We start from the raw sequence: 20,624 nt of genomic DNA on the forward strand, positions 1-20,624 counted from the left end.
TTTTCTGAAAATGCTAAACAAACAAACAGCCCGTTTGTGGCACCGTTATTTTATTTACTTATTTATTTATTTAATAACTGGTTAGGTGTTCAAAATGGCAAAGTCTATGAAAGCTAGGAGGATTCCTTTTAAAAAGCATATGGTGCGTTACAGTTTATCATGGTTATTCTGGAACTGAGGTACCCTGCTTTAAATATATATTTAAACCCTTGTTTTAATTTGGAAAAATATATGAAATATATTATGGCCCTGGGCTGAGATTTTGTAGCTCAAGTTTCAGCCTAGACTCAATTCTGCCAGGCTATAAGCCCCTGACAATAGTGGCTTATAGCAGAAACTACGACATCCTTCACATGTAGCAACAATAGCAAATAATGTAGACCCCAAAAAGGAGAAAAAAAATAGTTAAAAGAAAAAAGCTTTGCTCTTCAATTTCAATTCAATTGTATAAACCGATAAAAGGGAAATATTGAGGACAGTAGTAATAATGCTATGACTAGTTAGTACAGTTACTAAAAATTCTTACAAGTGCAGATGAAACTGTTATGTACAGAGATGCATGAAGAGCCTACATGAGCCTGCATTAAATGCCACTTTGCTCATTATAAATACACAGGATGTGTGCACTCCAGTTTTTACACCACATTTGTAAATTGAAAGGTATGCTGCATTTCAATCTCTATCATTAATTATATTTTCAGGATACCAAAAAAGTGAAATAAATGGTATAACAATTATTTGCATTTAAGTTATAGCAACAAAAAAGTTAAGATCGATGTTTCATTCCTATAAGTAAGACCTTTTACAGTAAGCAAACAGTTACACTGTTAAATACAACTCCAAATCAGTCATATGTTTCTGTACATTTTAGTGCTAAGATTTTCTTTCTCTTGCCAAATTCCTGCATAAATGGGTGGGATTAAATGGAGCCTAGCCTACCTAACATAATTATATATGTTGTGATTTTATATTGCAATGAAACTGATACATTTTTATAATCCCAGTCTTGGCTCTTACCCACTAAAGTCAATAAGGTTATTAAGGCCAACTGCCATATAAATACATTGCTACATTGCTAAATGGACTGTCAAAGCAGGAAATACAATTCATACCATATAGCACTACTAGTGTCTTCATTTTTTTTAAAGGAAGATGAGATATGTTTAAAAAAAAAGTCTTTGGCATTTGATATTTACGAGTATAATTATATCTATTTATTTTTTATTCCACAAACAAAAAACACTGCATTGATTTACATTTTACTTAATCAAATATGAATCAGTCTAGAACAAAATAAACAAAAAAAAAAGGCTGTAGTATTTGTACAGTTCTTACTGATTTAGCATGGTGTTAAAACATTTTTATAGCTAAAATAAATGTCAGATTTTGAGGTTTGCATGATATCAGACCCTGAGAGACAAATTGTCTCGCCACTGAATCTCAGAAGAGCTACAGTAAGACTTCGTCACATCACATGAGATTTAAGCTTTTCAGACTTCTTTACCCAGAAAGAAGAGCTTGTACAGTCTTTTTTCAAATGGTAGCTCTCCCTTTGAATTCAGCAAGCGTTCATCCTGATGTTGCACATGATAACGTATTAATCTTGGATGACTTTTTTAAAAAAAAAAAAAAAAAAAAAAACTTCAAACATTTGAATAGCCTTCATTTTTTCAAGGGGGGAAGAGGAGACACAGTCAAAGACTTGTTAAACTGCTTTGGATTTAATGCTTCATAAATTCATGAGGTAATATTGTGGGAAATGTGATGTTTTATCAGAATGTCATTCAAATGAAAGGTTTAACATTTACATCACAAGAGTGAGCTATAAGTAAAACCATCCTCAGGGAAATAAATGCCAGGAATAAACATTACGATAAAATTGGGTACCTACTATAACGTACAAAAATATAAAGTAAAGGTCAAAGGTTTGAAGACATTGGGTTAAACTTCCTAAAGTATTACATTTTGCTGTGACATCAGAGTAATTACAGTTAGCAGACTCAAATTATTTCATTTAAAATTTTTCTTTATTTTTATTTTTTTTCCAACTGCATTACTAAATGGCGGGGGGGGGGGGGAGGGAAGACATGGAGAACCCAAGACTGACATTTGTAGCACTCTAGAAAAACATATATAAAACATGTCAAGAGTTTCAGCTCACACACAAATGTAAAGAAAAATACATTGCTTAATTATTTTCTTTAAGAAATAATTCCTTCTAAGCTATAATACCCTCCTGAGACAAGATCAACAACTGTAAGACATTTATAATTTAAGCATTTTTCTGTATTATATAGGCAAAGGTTTTTTTTAAAGAATCATCCAGCTAAAATTATAAATTTGGAGAAAAATGTTGAATGTAGACTAGTAGGTACCTCCAGAAATAACTTTTTGATTTAACTTAATGCTGTGGAAGCCAAACATGCACCAAAACACTGCACCTTTTATGTTAAATTGCTGTTGAATTTGTTAACCTACAATTGATTTCCTGTGTTATGGAATCTCAGAGATTACAGCTAACTTGAAGCAACAGGGATAATTCTTGATGTTAATGCTACATTTCTATGTATTTTATTAAGTCACTGCCTGTGGTCGCATTAAAACTGTGGCTCAACATTGCCCCCTACTGTCAGTTTCTGAAACACCAAAGTAAAAGTAGGTTAAAAACAAACAAACAAAAAGCTACCTCCAAGTTCCAAACACAGCGAGCATCAAATTTACTTAGAGACTCAACAAAACAGACATTCTCAATTAAAATTCTCTTCTGTCTCCTTCAATAGCTGAAATTAATTGTGATTAATGTGTTATAAGTCATAAAACATTAAAATATTTTTTAAAATCTAAATTAGAAGCAGCTTCCGTCTTGGCCCAAACCTTCAGTTTGCTGATAGATATCATCCTGAGGCCTGTTGAAAGGAGATACACTGACGCCACCATGTTTCTAATTAGAGACACATGGTAACGTCACACCAATTGCAGAAAACCTAACCCCTGAGAATTCCTGAGTTTGCTGTTTTCCCATGTTCTCAACACAGAATGAATATAAAATAACAACCAAATATTCTTGCCTCTACCTCATATAAGCCTGTGTCACAAGAGGACAAGTTGTCATTAAAAAAAAAAAGGGGGGGGGGGTTTGATGAAAAAATTCATTCAAGATCCAAAAATATTAGCATAATGGGAGGACATGAAAATGCAAAAATAAGAAAAAAGTTAAAAATAAAAAAGTTTTAAAAAAATCATCTCTCTCCTTTTGTAGGAAAGTCTAATGTTCCACTAAGTTCCACTTTTCCCCATTGCTTTTAATGTTTGAAACCAGCTGTTAACAAGAAAAGCTTAAAATACTCACACATAGGCTAGTGAACAATAAAATTTCCTTAAAAAATGAATAGCACCTTCTTGTTGTGTCAAAATTCTGGGGATTCAAAAACATTTCCACTAGAATTATATTCAATATCCTGGACTATATGACAAACTTTTCCAAGACAACTATGGACAAATTGAGATTCAGACTGTGACCAGCAGAAATTCCTTCAAGAAGCTTCTTCTGCAGATGCAAGGATACCAGCAAAGCAGACATTTTTGCCAGTACAGCTCCTTTGCATAAATATATAAAAGCAGTCATGCCAGTATGTATATCAAACACACCAGTAAAGTCTCCCAGTTGAGTCTGCTGGGATAGCTGGCTGTTATCAATGCCACTAGGTCAGTTCTCAAGGAAGGCAGGGATGTACTTTCAAATATGCAGGAACTAACAAAACTTCTATTATTTAAGAAACTAATTAGCTCTGCATTCACCAGAATTTGTTGCAGGTTCTTGCTGTGGTTTAAGTATGTACAATGGACTGCAGACAGTTGTACCTCCAGACCATCAGATTTTACTCTCAACTCTCCCCAGACACATTCACCACTGCTGTCATTAGCAAAGTGCTATGCATCTTGGTGTTGTATGAAAAAGTTGAGCACAACATTAGATGGTCTTATGTATCAATTGGTGTGATATAATTTACGCCTGTCATCTTTCAAAGCTGTCAAACTTTAAAAATAAGCAAGTAAGGAAACAACTGAAATCTCCTCTTGGGTTTTCTGAATCTTATTTTGTTCATATTTCTTTCGGTTACTGGGGCAGAGAAAGAGGAGGCAACAATGGAATGCTGCCATTGATCTTACATTTCACATGGCCTGAACATATTTTAAACCCTGATGTTAAAATACATTAAAAAAAAAAAAAGAAAGAAAGAAAGAAAGAAAGAAAACTATGACTGCTCTTGTGTTCTCCAAGTTAAGCTCTAAAAGCTGTAGACTATAACAGTGGTACTTACCATAACCTCCATTTTCCTCCAAAATTCTTCTAATCTAGCCATAGGCTTAAGCCACCAATCAGTGCACTTTAAATAGCGCTTGCCTTGAAACCAAAACTGCCTAAGCCACTCAAATTCAACCTGCAAGACACAAATACACAGTGGCATGTCATTTATGTTCATTTGGGGTGGGAAAGGGGTAGCACATGAAGTCAGCAATACCTGAGCTATTCCACATAAAAGCAGGTTACTGAAGTACTTATTTCCAAATACACCATAACACCCAGCTGTTAGGGCGTACTTCTATTCCGTGTGAACTGAGCCACTCCCATCAAGCCTAAAGAGGTCCAAAAACCAATCTTTTCTTCACACATAGGATATGCGTAACAGAAACTTTAGAAGCATAAGTTTCCTCACAGTTCAGTCAAATATGCATCAATTCTAGCTTATATTGATTAGCGTTGTAGGTGGGAAAATACTTGGGCATCAAAAAAAGACCAAACAAACTTGCACTAATAAAATTACCCAAATGCAGGTTAATTGGTAGCTAGGAAATGGGAGAGTAGCATTATAATAAAACCCAGTTTCTGACAGTTTACCCAAAAATCTGGTTACTAGATAGGCTACCAATAACTTCTAGATTCACCAGATCTCAACGCAAGACTTCAAAGTGCCCTACTCTGTCAGACCTACCCTGCGTAAGAGGGGTGTTCCCAAAGCGCTTACGCTTCCCCCACTGGATCAGCAGGCACAAAACTCAGCGGGCAGCTCCCTCCGCAGAACAAGGCCCACCCACCAGGAACGAAAAGCAGACTTCAGCTTTTCTGGGTATCTCAAGTAAGACTCCAGTTGTTTTTCCATCATGAAGCTTATGTGGAAAATGTGCTTTACAAAGAAAACAAATCCTCAAATGAAGTTATATAAAGTCACTCAGCAAAGCAATGCATTTTAAAAAAAATAAAACACAGCAAATGAGGTATGCCTTACTAGGCTGGTTTTAATTTCATATATAGGTAGCCCATCAACTTTAAGATAGAATTAATATTAGCTTTCTAAAACATCAAATACACAAATATAAATATAACTCATGATATATTTATCCTAATTCCTGGTGAGTCTTTTTTTCTTTAAAAGTAATTTATAGTTTTAGTCCTTCAAATTCTGAATTTATCTTTGTTGTGGCAGTTACGTTTCACATGGAGTTTAAAGCTATTTTAATCATTACTTGCTACCACAAAGACGTTTTTGTTTATCCCTGCTCAGTTCTGATGATGCAAATAAAGTCAAACTGTGAAGGTGAAAGAATAACAACTGCCCAGAGCTGTCACTTATCGCTTTCTTTCCTGAAAGAGTGAAGAGAATAGCTACTGAAAACTGGAAGTGTTTCGTGTAACATTAACTAAATGTTTAGTCAATATAGGTTAATGATTTCAATAAAAGATACTTAAATGTAAAAATTATAAAAAGAATATTAAAACCACTCTGTTAGTAAAACATAACATGATTAGTTGGCAGATAAGTATTTTCAAAAAAAAAAAAAAAGAAAAAAGAAAAACCCTACAAATTCTAGCAGCTTTTTAGTACACGTTTGGTGACATATATCCTTCCTACTAAAATTCTAGTAAAGTTTACTGCTTCTATAGTATTAACCAGGTATGAAGTATCAAGTTATGTTTTGTTAAAAGTGAGTACACACAGTTTGGGGACGGCTGAACACTTTAACAGTTCAACCAGAGTTTTGGGTACTTAACACTTTTTTCTTCTTTCTCTTTTTGCTGGTCTCTGCCACTGAAAGGGCTATAACGTACGAAGACTGGCAAGCATAATGCAGTAATACAATTTCACACGAAAGTGCTGTTCATTCATTAAGCACAAGAGAACGAGTTTAGCAATACGTAGTTCATTCTGTGCAGGATTATCTGGTCTCACCAGAGGTCAGTGTACCAACTTGTAACAATCAGTTGTTTAATGATGTAGACTGCCTTTTACCAGGGCTCTCAAACTCAGGTTTGTATCACAACATCTCACTTTAGCCTCTAAACTTAGTTATGTGGATAGGTGGGTGTGGGGAGCAGTGTTTCACCCACCAACATATCCATCAAGCTGCTTGGTAAGTGACTGCTTTGAAATAGTCCAATACTACCCATGACCAGGTAACTGTGGATTCTGAAAAACAAAATCATCTTGATGAGGCAAGGGTGACTTTTTTTTCTGTTCTTTTGTCCTTGTCTCAAACATGTATAAGCCCAAATACTTAGTTTTGTTAAAAATCTCCAGGGATTTCTGTTCTGGCAAGTTTGTTTGTTATTTTTAAATTAACACTTGAACACTTTTTATATCACATCCATTACTAAGTACATGCTTTAACAAGTGCATGTGCTATCTGCTTTCCAAGATCTCTTAAAGCTATACTATCTCTTTCTCTTGTCAAACTACATTGAATAATAATTTTTCTTGCATTTGGAAGGCATTCCTATCAGCTCACCTTCTTCCCTCTCTTTCCACGAAGAGGAGGAGCTGTACTAGAAATAAAAACAACAGTAAGTGCTGTAGAGAGAAGAAAGTTTCATTCTAGACTTGATGGAACCAAAGTTACAGAATATTCATTTTCTTGACCAAACTCTCAAGTTAACAGCTCTTGCTGAAGATTTTGTGAACGAGTTTTCATGCAGACACTCCTGTACGCCAGAATAATTTTTGTTCAGATTAGGAAGTAGTTCAGGTAATTGAATTGAATAAAGCCTAATCATATTAACATAAAAAAAAAAAAAAGCTGCATGTTTTTAGGAATAATTTCTATCTCCTAATTAATTTTCACCTAGGACTTACTGTCAAGCAAGCTGTGCAAGTAGGCTCAGAATCAGGCCTCATGCCTAACCTCAACATATTTTCAAGTTGTCCTTTAAACAACGATTAAAGGCCAATTTTAGGTTATAGTCAATACTGGGTAGTAAAAGGCCAACAGCAGCATTTGACATTTTGTGAGGCAATGCTCCTCAGTCAATTATTTAAAAGTATTGGTTATAAAATGCCACATATGTAGGTGATCTGTATTTTCTCTTTTGTACTAGCCAGGCACCAACCATGCTGTCATTTCACTGCAGTGTGCTAAAACACATTAACCTTCCTTTGGCTGTGTACCCCGCTACCTTTTCTCAGTAGTGACCTCAGGATCTAACACCACATATCTTTCAACTTAACTAGCCCAGGCTTTTCTATATCCCTAGGTATTCACCATCCTAAATTGATCTCCCTCTTCCAGGGGACAAGATTTGCTGTATGCATGAGTGACAAACCTCACAAACAACAGAGCAACCAATCCAATCTCATGTTTAAGTCATGGTAATAAGGATTTGGTAACCAGGGCTGAGCCAAAGCCCCCATGAGGACCAAACTCTGCTCTTTTAAAGTGGAGCACACACTTCGAAGTATGTATTACATATAAAACAATCATCAGATCCTAAAAAACCTCCTCGTACACTGATGACTAGTCTGGTATGGGCCAATAAGGAACTCTTGAAACCATCTCACACAACAGGAACCTGCTATCAGACTTTGCATTACTCAAAGCAATGAAGATTTTTTTTTCTTTTTGAAACGCAAGGAATAGGCTAGAGAAGATTTTTTCTGCAGATTTATTTTTGTATGTATGAACTTTGAAACCACCTGTTCAGCAGCGTCGGTTACTTTAGAAAGTATCTGCTTACCAATGGGTTTTCCCAGGTCCGCTGTTGCTCTGTTTGAGATGTACCTAGCAGCTGTATATATTTTGGAAAGCCAAGAGTGATTTCATATGGTCAAGAGCTTCACATTGAGTGAATTCTGTAAGATCCTTTATTTCAGGATAAATCACTACTGAAGCAATCAGTTTGCTGTTTGCTAACAGGGTAACATTAGTTCAATGCGTAACACCATGCGTGCACTGTTTGTTAGGCTAGTATACTTCACAGCTGTGCAGGTAATTACTTCTGTTCACCCTACTACACTCTGTTCATAGGATACCCCGCCAAAGTACTTGTTCAGATTTCAAGCCTACAAGCTACTTAGACAAGCAGCACCCTCTGTTGAGGTTATCTTTACTTACAGCTATGAAGTACTTACTGCATGTGAAACGACTCAAACTTATCCAACAAACAGCATATACATCACAGTTGCTCACCTTTTCCTTTGAAGGTGGTTTTACTGAGGGTGGCCGTGACACCAAGGCTAGGTCTAAAGAAATATTTAAATTCTACTTGGCTGCCCACTAGAATAGTTCCTGAAGTTTGTGTCCCTGACAAAAATGGAAAAAGTAAACCTCCACCTAAGCTTCAGATCTTCAGTTCAAATCCACTTTATCAGCTCAGCAAGTCAAATTTCCTGCCCAGAAATACAAAAGTGAAGGCACAGAATTACACCTCATTCTTCCAGATTTGCTCTTAGTCTTTTGCCCTCTGGCAGACGCAGCTAATTCATGTAGATTTCATTTGGCAGGGCACTTAATTCCAGCACAGACTGTGAACCTCTGCTAAGCTACTATACTTCAGCTTATTTGCATGTAGCTTGATGCCACCTCAGTGGTTCTGATCCAGTTAATGATCTCTGATGACTAATTCACAGGAGCCAATCAGAGGGAGGGGGAAAAAAAAATCCTAACATTTCAGGAAGATAGAGGATCTAGAAAAACAGCTGCATCTAGTTATCTGGGCTAAAACACATGAAAATCTTCAATTAAAATGATATTTAAAAATAAAAATACAACTGTACCACTCTTGGGAGATGAGAATACAACCCAATTTCAAGTTCTTTAAAATGATCTCTAGTCCAGAGGGGGAAAAAAAATCATAAGGAAGTTTAGATCTACCACAGCAAGCTGTACATCAGAACAGAAATATACAGTCAAAACAGAGCAGTAATCCTTCATGAAGTTATTTCTTCGTTATTCTGTGTTTGGCTTTACCTAGTGCAGTTTTGACTTTCCTATTTAAAAATACTGAGGGGGGAAACTCAGGGAAAAAAAAAATAAGAGTGATCAAATCCTGACCACACTCATTTTCATCAGTAGCTGAAAAGTTTGGTACCTTAAAGAAATAAAATACTGTCTTCACATCTCTGTGAAGACATACTAGTGCCACACTAGTACCTGAAACTACACAGATTTATCATATAGTGGGTAAAAACAGTAGGAAGCTTTTATATACAAAAATCTGCCTCATAGATACTTATGTTTTCACTTCAGTGACGTGCAAAAAAGAAACATGTATCTACCACAGTGTAAAGCCACAGATCATTTTTCCCATTTATGCAGCAAATGAAAAACAAAGCTTAAATAGCACTTCAACATATGGTATTTATCATTCAAGTGAAGAAGTGACCTTGAAAAAGGAAATTAAAAAAAAGTGAGTGGGTATTCTCTTTTCAAATGAAATATAGAGCCAATGTGTCTACTAAGACTAAGCGCACAATATGTACAAGTTAAACAGTGATTTCTGCTACAGCATATCCCATATGTGTAACAGGAAACATCCCTGTATGTCGCATAGCGAAATTATTCAGGTGACTGCAAACACCAGGGGCTAGTCTCTCACCTGATGTAAATGGCACAGGTCTTTGATGTTAAAGGGCCCGTGCAAATTTACACCAGCTGTGCATGTGGCCCTAGCTGTGCAAGGCACATATGCATATAGTTTTATGGACTGAGTCTGATTAATGTTTTGTAAAGCCCTTTGCATCAGACTTCTTTAAATTGTTCTAGGAACTATTTTGCTAAATATCAAGGGAGCAAATCTTTTGCCATCACTATACTCAATTTTACCATCTCTAAACAAAATACAAATAAAAAGTGTTCTACAATGTTTCAGTAACAATACACCACATTATAATCCTCAGCAGATGGCAATTTAAATAAAGCATTTACACAAATTCTCATTTGAGTGAAAATTACCTACATACTATGTATGTCCCTGTATAAATATGAGCATGCTTATCTCAGTAGAAATTCAGAAAATCTCCTTCAAAATGTCTGCATATAGCAATGCTGTTAATAAGTGGGCAGAAAGTGGTCCCAAAATTTGTTTTAATTGTTCACCATAACTGTTTTTCAAAGCCAGAGCAATGCTTTCCAGTTTGCAACAGCGAAAAGCATTTCAGGTGGACGCATAGCTTTCCACAACAGCTAAACAATCTGTCATTTGAAAGCCCTAAAAAATACCCCTGTCTACACTTTCTCTGACTCTAAAAATAAAATAAAATAACTATCTTAGAAAATGCCAATTGTGTAAGATGACCCAAAACATTATGTCATACTGCCAACTCTTTACACTAATGCAGAATTAACAAAATTACATTTCCCATGACATTACCTACTTTTATATTACAGAAAAATTGCCTGTTTCCAAAGTTGCCCAAAATATTGCCTGATAATTTTGGTTGGTTTGTCAAGTCAGTGTGTTTGCTAACACACTGTTGTGCACTTCAAACCACAGAGCACTGTGCCAGCTGCAGTGGAATTCTGCGAGAGTGCAGGGTTACACTTGCATATCTTATACTGCGGAATTACCAGCAGAACTAAGCTATTCCTCAAAATTATTCCACTGCATTTTCTTCCGATTACGCTTTAAAGCAAATGCTCACAATCGTGTCACATCTGGCATTCTATAAAAGACTAGCAACTATTTTAATGCTTTGAAAAACTACTGAAAAGTTTTTGTAAGAATTTTCCTTGCTTTCACTTTGAATTTTTTCTCTCTCTTCCTCTCTGCCAAAGGAGAGCTAGGGTATTTCAACGGGTCCACCACACCATCAGATTTCACACCATGAAACCAATCTCACTAAAACTACTCTTTGAATCTACCAGCAGAGGGATCTTAAGAGGAAAAAATGAAATCTTCCTTGAGAATGAAAGTATCAGATGTGAGTCAACCCCAATCACTATAACCAAACAGAAAAGTCAATAAAAATGTATTTTAAACCTACACACAGCAATGTCTTGTGAGCCATTAAATACACTTAATTAACTCCATGAGCAGAATGCATCTCACAGAATCAGGCTGAAGTATTTTCTGTGCAAATCTCACCTCATTATGCGTTTCTTCTACTTGCTTCACAACAGCAGCTTCCAGAGACTTCAAAGATAAAGCCATTGAATCAGAATCAGTCTGTAAATTCTGGAGTGCAAGCTCACATTGAGCAAATATATATTCCAATGATCCTCTTGAACACTATTAAAAATAAATATATACATACATACAATGACTGTATAAGTTATATATTTCTCAAATACACTCCAGCCTTTTATATTACCTCTGAAATAATCAAAACGAAGGAGCAGAAAGGACGCATTTTTGTAACTTTATGATCTTTTAAGTAAAAGTTTAATGCCTCCAAAATTGTACAGCTATCAGTGGGAATTATGAAAAATCTCTTATCCATCAAAAATACAGTCCATTAGAATCATAGAATCAGTAAGGTTGGAAGGGACCTCTGGAGATCTACTCCAACCTCCTTTTTACTGAAGCACAAAACTGAAAGGAGGAAGAACAGTATTCCTTTTAAATTTACTGCACAAATATGACATACAAAAACATGGCCAGACTTTCCCTTGCTTCCTGTCTAGTCTTTGACAGTATTAAATACTCACTTTTGTTTTGTATAAGGTTCCCAGTAATACTAACATGGAATTCCATATCCAGTCTGAGAGAACACTGTGCTTACAAGCTTACAATGCATACATAATATGCACAGAACAGAATGGCATGTCTGCTCCTTGTATTTTGTTTTTACAAACAGGTTGCTTCAAAATTAGAAGGAAATACAAAAATTGTTTTGAAGCAAAAAGAGGATATGTTTATATCTTAATTATTTCCAATTAAATATTTATGACCCACTCTACTAAATTCCCATAAATAATCTTGAGTAAGACTCCCAGTCTCATATTTTTGGTAATAAAATTTCCATACTGTACAACACAAGATCACAACAGTTTACAAAAACAACATATAATCCCTTAATAGAGAAGCTTTTCAAACTGAAAATAAATGTGCCTTTTCCTGTAAAAATGGCACAGAGCCAGAACACTTCTTAGAAGAATAAAAACACTTTTTTGTTTGTTTAAATGCACAGCATACAACTCTCAGACAAGGGACACAATCACCCTTCTGCTTCTTCCATCGCAGAAGGATGGACCAGAAGGATCCAATTTAAAACTTACTGATGACTTCTTTCAGTTATCCTGACCTCCTAAAGGCTGTTTTTGACAGTGGATCCTGCTGATATATATTTTTGAATATTTCTATCTCATCATGAATACTGTCTTTCAACTAGGACAGGGATATGAACAGAGCAAAAAGAGTTGTAAAACATTTCAGATAGAAATATGGTTGCATGCTTTCCATTTCTTCAATTATCTGTGACTGTGTGGTGTAGCATATTGCTAATTTATATATTATATGCCTAATTGTGACATTAGGAAACTAACTAGAGAGAGGAACTGTACCTTGATCCAACAATACATGAATAGCAGTTGTTCAAGCAAGAAGTCTAATGAGTCATCAGCGTAACTGTGAACCACACTTCAGGATAAGACAACATGATACTGAGTTTACAGTACCAGAATATTAGCTTTACAAAACAAAAAAATAGCAATTGATTTTCTATACTTACATCTGCCACTCTGTGAGTTGAGCTGAATCGAGGTAAAGAACCGGCCAGAACACAGTGCTGATGTGTCATATTGAGATCATCTAGACACAGAGAAGAAAACCTTAAGCACAGAAAAAAAAAATTATACTTAACAACTTATTCTGGCTTGATATGAACTCAGGACAGGGCATGAAGCATTTGAAACAAAAAGTAGAGAATTCAAAGAGTATATAAGATTGTCTTCATAGAGCTCAAGCATTCAGTAGACCATGATAACTGTCACTATCCTAGCATTACAAAGATCTCCCAAACCTAGGTTTTCTCCCAGTTTACACAAGTGTACAAAGAAGTGGACTTTGTTCTACCTCCCATGCAAAAAATTCAGCTAAAACAAATGAATTTTCAAAGTTAAGCATCATTATAAATAATAGACTGTGTAGAAATTACAATCTCTCTTCTCAAAAATCACTAAAGAATACTGAAATTCACTGCAAAAAGCCTAAAAATATTTCTTAAAAAAAGACAAACACATGTTATTTCATCTTTTTTTCCCCTCAAAACTTAACTGAAGGTCTGCCTTCAGCTCAGAGAAGAAAATCTGGCCTCTACCTGCTCAAAGTTCTACCTCCAAAGCATTTCACTTAAGACTATCTTCTAGCCTGCCAGGAGGGCTGCTAAGAACCTGAGCGGACCAACTGGCAACAAATAGCTTCCCTACCACCCTTTAAATGGAATCCACATAGTTGCCATCAGAATTTTACCAAAATTCTCATAAATGCTTGAATTCTAACAAGTCATCATTTTCTAGAGGAAATATATTCTTCTGCAAAAGTTAAGCCTAAATCTAGTAATAACATTCACCATTACATTAAAAACCCTTCATGAGGTGCTTTGAAAATCAAATACTTTTAGTGTTAAAATTATGCTGCCCTCTCAAACTCAACAAAACATTCAAGAAAGTCTATCAAACAGCAAAATGTGACCACTAGTAGGTGAAAAAAACCAGGCCAGTGTGTTTGTGTGTGTGTGTGTGTGTGTGTGTGTACACACACACACACACACACACATATGTATATGAAGAGAAAGAGATCTGCAAGATGCTGGTTAACTTTGAGTTTGTATTTTCATCTTTCTTTCAGGGAACGTAGCATCAGTCACCATAATACAGCATAATGAGAAATGACCAAGCTTCATCCTTCCATCATGCAAATATATTTCTCTTGAAAGCATTCATATTTGCACACCCTGAACCTGAAAAACTCCAAATTCCTACTCATTTTGAAAATACTCTTCTGACCATAATTACAGTCTATCAGACGGAAAAGAACAATGTGTGAAATTTAATGTTTTATTTCCTTTATTATTGAAAGCAGACATGCTCTAAAAGCTTTACCTCACCTTGCAACAAGTCTGAAATTTTAAAATTGGTAATAGCCTTACAAATAATAATTCACAAGAATGACTGAATTTGTCAGTTTTAAGAACCATTTGTCTTCTTTCTAAGAATTTTATAAGCAATCTTTAAAAAAGTTCACACATAAAATAGCAGATAGCATCATGAACGCAAGAAAAATTAGACCAATTAGACCAATGGCTTATATCAGGAACAGGCAGAACAAGTGTAGCTGGGATTTTATTCCCACTGACAATTTTAGATAGGAGGCTTATTTTCTATTTGCATGACGTGAGCACGTAGATGAAGTAGAAAAGCTTAGAAAAAACTCCCAAACAAAAAACCTCGAACAGGAGAAAAACACTTCCTATGAGAGAGAATTTCATTTGAGAGTTAAATTGTATATAGTGCCAAATCTTGCAAAGGTCACAGAATATTAATATTTCTGAACATAACAATACTAAATATCACAGTCACTTTCACGAACAACTGTTACCCAAAAATAACCTAAACTCTTTCCCACATCCCATTCAGTACCCATTCATTTGGTGCGTTTTTTTTCTAACACAGCACTAGAACTACAGCATTTCCATTCGCACTTTCATTCAAATCCTTAGCAACTTTCATTGTAGAGCTCCCCCTTGAAACTGCTTCTAACTTCCCCTAATGCTTTATAACTCTTAGAAAGAGCCCTGAAATTTTTATCTGAGAGTCTGTAATTCACTTAAAACCGTAACTGTACAAAAACAGTCGAAGCCTCACTGATCACATCTCAGAATATATTTTTCAAATATCTTTTGTAAGTCTTAAAAGATCACAGTAAAAATCTGTTTTTCTTTTTCTTTTCCTTTAAAACGTAGCATTTGAAAGAAAAAAAAAAAGACTTTTTTAAATGCAACATTGTCCCTTTGGCAGCGAAAGATTTTATCTGCATAGACCATTACATCCAGATTATTATTTCAGTGTTAGAGCTGAACCAAAACTGCTACCTTACCTGGACACCCATGTCAAAACTATCAAAACTCCATTGCAGATTTAAGTAAAACACAACACATATGGAGGTAACATCAGTTCAGATTTTGCATGACTAAACACTGATTGATGAGGTCCAGAAAATTGAAACACTGACTTTTCAAGTCAACTCTAAGGTATTGTATGTCACAAAATATACACATATAAAAGTAGGAATACATGTAGCAGTCCTGCCAACATTGTGTCTCTTCTGCCTTAACACAGTGGACCCATATCTTACCACAAATACAGAATGACTGTGGCATGGAAATCTCATTTCAGTATCAATACTTATAAATAACTTAGGAAAACTATGTAATGCACATGAGAAGTGAGCTTTTACTTCAAATCACAATTAGCACCTATTTAGCAATGTACTTAATACAGTTTCAAGAACTGTCATGTGATCCCTTCTCCTAATATTTTTTTTTGAATAGTCTTGCCTCCCATATGGCAAGGATATTTAAGAATATGCATATATCAATTAACTTTTATACGAATTATATGAATGAGTTTTGAAAATTAGTCTGAAGTTTACTCCTTAAATGACTGTTCCACTTTCAGCACTTTTCCATGTCCACGAAAAATGTTATCATTAGCACAGACTATTCTCCTAAGGTCTGATTAGGCTTTTCTTATGTTTATAAACTTTTAAACACTACAAATTATCCAAAATTAAAATTGTAACTCCAGAAAACAGCCAAGAAAAAACTATGAAGTTCAATACAGGCTGAAGCGTATTTTGACCAAAAAGAAAAGAACTTTTTGAATCGAAGCCTAAACTGGTCACACACATGAAAGCCGTTCATACCTACCCGTATTAACAGAATATCGTTGTGCCACTAGCCTCTATACAAATATGGAAGACTGCTTGTGCTTCTCGCACTATAATGTCTACATCAGCCTCCCCAAACTACTGATAATATTGTAAAGGACTTGCTTGTATTCAAAGGAACAAAACAAAGTCTTGTTTGGCAACAAAACTTGGTGTCTGAGTGCTGGAAAAAAGAATTTCAGCTTTCTGAAGTGCAGCATCTAAGAAACACGAAGACTATTTCCTGCATGCATATATATGCAAAATCCATATTTCTTTTAAAATGATTGTTTTGTTCTTTTATTTCTACTGCTTTCTGTCTGCCACGTTCTAATGATTCATCTGTCATCTTAGGGCCAGATCCCATTATAGCACTAATAGCTGAGGTAAGTCCAGGCAATATTTATTAAAAGAAATTAATCACACGTATGATTGTGTACAGGTGGCTGAAACCACCTTGAAAAACAAAGTTATCAACTTGAAGTGTGTTGAAATAATTTGGAGGTCAGATGCGAAAGGGTTTTGACTTTACAGATGAAGTACTAAGTAGTAGTATGTTTAGCAGACGATCCGATTACTTGCAAATGCACACAATTCTTTGACACAGTATCACCTCAGAAAACACACGTGTAAAACAATTTCTAAACAGTGTTTTTGCTTAATACAGATTCCTACTTCTTTCATCTGCAGAGAAAAAGAGTCACTGCAATAAACAACATCTATGGTACTTCTATGGTATGCCCTCTCCCGCCCGATTCTGTTCTCTGCAGTCCTTGTTCCAGCTCTGTTCACACCTCGCTGTGTACACTGACAGTATAAGGAATATCAGTGTCCTCATCTCTGTTCTTATGCCAGACTCGTAAGAAATAAAAGATGATACAAAATGACATCAAAATTTACATAAGACAGAAGAACAATTTTCTAGCTCTCAAGTTTGAGACACTCTTTTAAACCAGATTCTTCAGGTTAAGAATTTCTATTATTCTAATGTTTTACAGAATGGTATACTATAACAGCATACTGTAATAATAGTATGATCCTATCAAAAACTATAATATACAATTCTTTCCTTGTGCTGCCTCATGACAGATACAATTAGCTCTTTTTTTCAAATTAGAACCACAGTTCAGTCATTTCTGGGCAACACATGGATAGTGTAATACTAGTCCTGTGTTTGTATTTCTTTTTGTCAAAAAGATGGACTAATGGATAAATGTACGTATACTTAACTGGGCTATTTAACTAAATGTTAGAGTAGAAGTAAGGTGACAAGTCAAGGCAGTTTCAAGGAAAGAATGGCTATATGCCTATTTACCTTCCTATTAGTATTACAGATTAAGACATAACAAACACAAGAAAGCAAGAAGAGAGATGAATTCTTAGCCAATCCTTACTGAAAGGAATAAGGACCAAAGACTCAAAACCTAGATCACTACTAGGCAAAATACATCTCAGGAAAACACAAGTTATGCATTGTTCTCAGGACTAGCAACAATGCTCTATATTCTTTTCTATCTTCTTATAAGTGTTCTTACTGAACTTTTTATTTTTAGTTTTCTTTTTGTCATCTATTTCGAAAAGCAAGGAACATGTACAGTGGGATTAAAAGCTCTGGCAAAAACTTTGATATTCTTACTGACCCAAATATGTACAAAAATAAATGTAAAACGAAGTTGTGCTATTTATTTTCCTAACTATCATAAAGAAATACTGATTTACTCTACTACAGTGAAATTTCCAAAAGTACTAACATGCTTTTCTACCGTTTCTAATTCCACTTGTATCCAGTTGCACACATACCACATCACTGAAGGTTGACTTGTGACTGGCAAACTCATGCTAAAAAAATGTAAGCATAGCAGTGACTGTTAAAAGGGGAAGGCTACCCTTTCATATATACCATTTCATCAAATTCATCTGACCATTTTATTCATGAGATTAATGTAATTAAATGGTTTTTAGTACATGCAGGACTACACATGCCTCACAAATCAAGCAGTATTCTCTGACACAATGGGAGGGTTGACAGAGATGACTGGAGGCTATGGAAACAGACTCTTCCTTCACCCATCTTCCAGCAATGCTTCAAAAGGAGAAATCCAAATCAAACTAATTTTACTGCAGGTACATCAACAGAAAGTACCAGGAAGGCTATCTATCTTTCTCCAAGAAACTAAAGGTCAATGGAATATGTCTTGTACTATTTTCACAACAGAAAGCCAGAGAGATGATCTGGCCCTAATTAAGAAATATTTTTAGTTTTTGAACAAGGAAAGTGTGCACAAACAAAATACAGAATGAATTAAGAGGCTGAAATAAAAAAGATGTCTGGGATTTGCCAAACTACATGATCAAAGTTTGGTAAAAACAAATATGTTTGAGGTTCAAAATCTTAATAATCAAGTAATATAACATTTGGATTAAATGTGGAGTCAGGAAAAAAAAAAAAAAAAACTGTGGAGCTAAAAAAACTCCAACACATTCAAGATGCTGGAGAGCAAAAAGGGTTCAAGTGAGTTTGTGGGTATAGAAGCAGATTAAGTATCTAGAAATAGTTTAGTGAGCCACTATAAACATGTGGAAGTGTTTCCATTAAATACTTATCTATAACCACAAGGCAGCCTCCGCAATGTGTGCACCCAACTTCTCGTGGGTTATGAAAATAATTTTTTAATGCTTCTTGAACTATATGTTGCTGATGATAGAGAGGGGAGTTAGATTCCAAGTTCATCTTCATGCTGTTTTAAAACCCTGACCTTCAAGCAAGGGTTTGATCTATGGGAAACAGCTGTGGAAAAGTAAATCTTCTCCCTTTGAAAAAGGCCAGAGTGTATTTTTGTTAAGTATGTTTTGAAGTCATGGTAGGAAAATTAGTGAAAATTGTAAATCTGTTTGCAAATCTGGTCATGTCTAACTAAGATTAGGGGAAAGATTGCAATTTAATAGTAAGACCATGACAACCCTAGTTAAGCATGCTCTAGAGCAGAGCAGATGGGGCACTTCGCACACCTCCACGCATTTTGGATTTATTGCATGCACCCAACACGTTTCATATTAGACACCCCTTGACTGTGTACTTGAGACAGCAGGGTTCAGTATGCACTTCCTCTGCAGACCAATATATTATTCTAAATTGGGCTAAAGTGTTTCCGTTTCATGAGTGATATAAAGTTCAGATTTGAGTTTTTAGGCAACAGATTTGCAGTCCTTCAGCAAATATTTTTTCTTCATATTTGGGGGGAAAAAACTTTTCTTTTCTTTTTTTTTTTAAAGCTGTCATACTGAAAGTTATTTTGAATTTTGTTTTTCTTTAAATCAAAATACGTTTATATTATTGTAATAACTTGTCTTAAAGTGGATGGATTAAGCACCAGTTTTAGTATTAGTATGCATTCAAATTAAGGCTTATTATTATTTTACCTGAAGAACAGTGCCGAAAATGCAGGTATAAACCTATATTTTAAGATTTCCTTTTAATAAAACTCTACAAACACTATTTTGTAGAGCAAAAGAAGACAGGGACAAAACTGTTATTTTTTAAAAAAATAAAACCTAAAAACAAAACCGATCTTGGTAGTTGGTAGCTCAGGATTTACAAATGAGTTATTGTACTTACACATTAATGTTAGAAATACCTAGTTACCAAGTTTTCATAAGATTTATGTGTACAATATCAGAAAATAGTTGGAGTATTACAAGTACAGGAATTGATAGGAGCTGACTTTAATTATAAGCAACATACTGAACTTGACATTTTGATATTTTGCAACATCCCTATAAAACAAGCATTATACTATTTCAAAATTAAAAGAACAGACATGTACTGATGCTCAGTTGTTCACTACATCTGGAAGAGCAGTGAGAATGGCAGTCAGAAAAGTCACGTTCCTGCCAATCAGTCCTTTCTACTTCAAGAGCAACTATGAGCTGATGTCCAGAGCTGCAGTACTCTAGTATGAATGTTACATGTTCTAGATGTCTCGCATGCAAGTGAGAATACTCAGCTTATGATGTTCTGGAATGTATAATGTGCAGAGGCAGAAGATTAACAAATCTAAAATTACCTTCTTTACTGTCAGGTTATTTTTTACTTAAAGTTTTCATATTTTACCTCTCAGAGAGCATCCTCAAGATGCCTCCTCTTAAAATAGTTTAGAAAACATGAACCATATAAAAACACACTAAAAACTGTAGAAACCCATTTATGTCAAGTCTCTCGCTTCAAGCAGAAACTGTTAAAAGCGGTTCTGATGTACACACTCACCTGAGGACCAAGAACCTAAAGCTAAGAAACCTAAGGGCTAAGAAGCCATAGAGCAAGTTTGGGAATACTTTGTCAGACTGTTGCTACTTAAAAACATTAAGATAATGAATTTTAATGAGTCTTAAGTAATTGAGGAAAAATAATTGCAAACGTTTTGGAAATGCAGAAGAGATTATCAAATCTGCAAAACTGTAGCTTTCCATTTATGCATCTTCTTCAAAA

At 35.1% G+C, this 20,624-nt stretch overlaps 1 protein-coding gene across 2 annotated transcripts in view; it reads right to left on the reverse strand.

The window, feature by feature from the left end:
* FTO (FTO alpha-ketoglutarate dependent dioxygenase) overlaps window positions 1–20,624 on the reverse strand; it is a 256,777-nt gene that overhangs the window by 169,880 nt on the left and 66,273 nt on the right. The window contains exons 5-8 of one of the 2 annotated variants that reach the window (XM_062586154.1): window positions 12,942–13,021; window positions 11,357–11,500; window positions 4,323–4,442; window positions 2,857–2,906 (exon numbers count right to left, since the gene is read on the reverse strand). In XM_062586154.1, the coding sequence (XP_062442138.1) occupies window positions 2,895–2,906; window positions 4,323–4,442; window positions 11,357–11,500; window positions 12,942–13,021 (356 nt within the window). In that variant the 3' untranslated portion in view covers window positions 2,857–2,894. Of the gene's footprint in view, window positions 1–2,856; window positions 2,907–4,322; window positions 4,443–11,356; window positions 11,501–12,941; window positions 13,022–20,624 lie in introns of those variants that run through there. The other variant, XM_062586153.1, reaches the window with a different exon arrangement.

This window comes from Rhea pennata, chromosome 13 (assembly GCF_028389875.1).
Source record: "Rhea pennata isolate bPtePen1 chromosome 13, bPtePen1.pri, whole genome shotgun sequence".
Taxonomy (NCBI): Eukaryota; Metazoa; Chordata; class Aves; order Rheiformes; family Rheidae; genus Rhea; species Rhea pennata.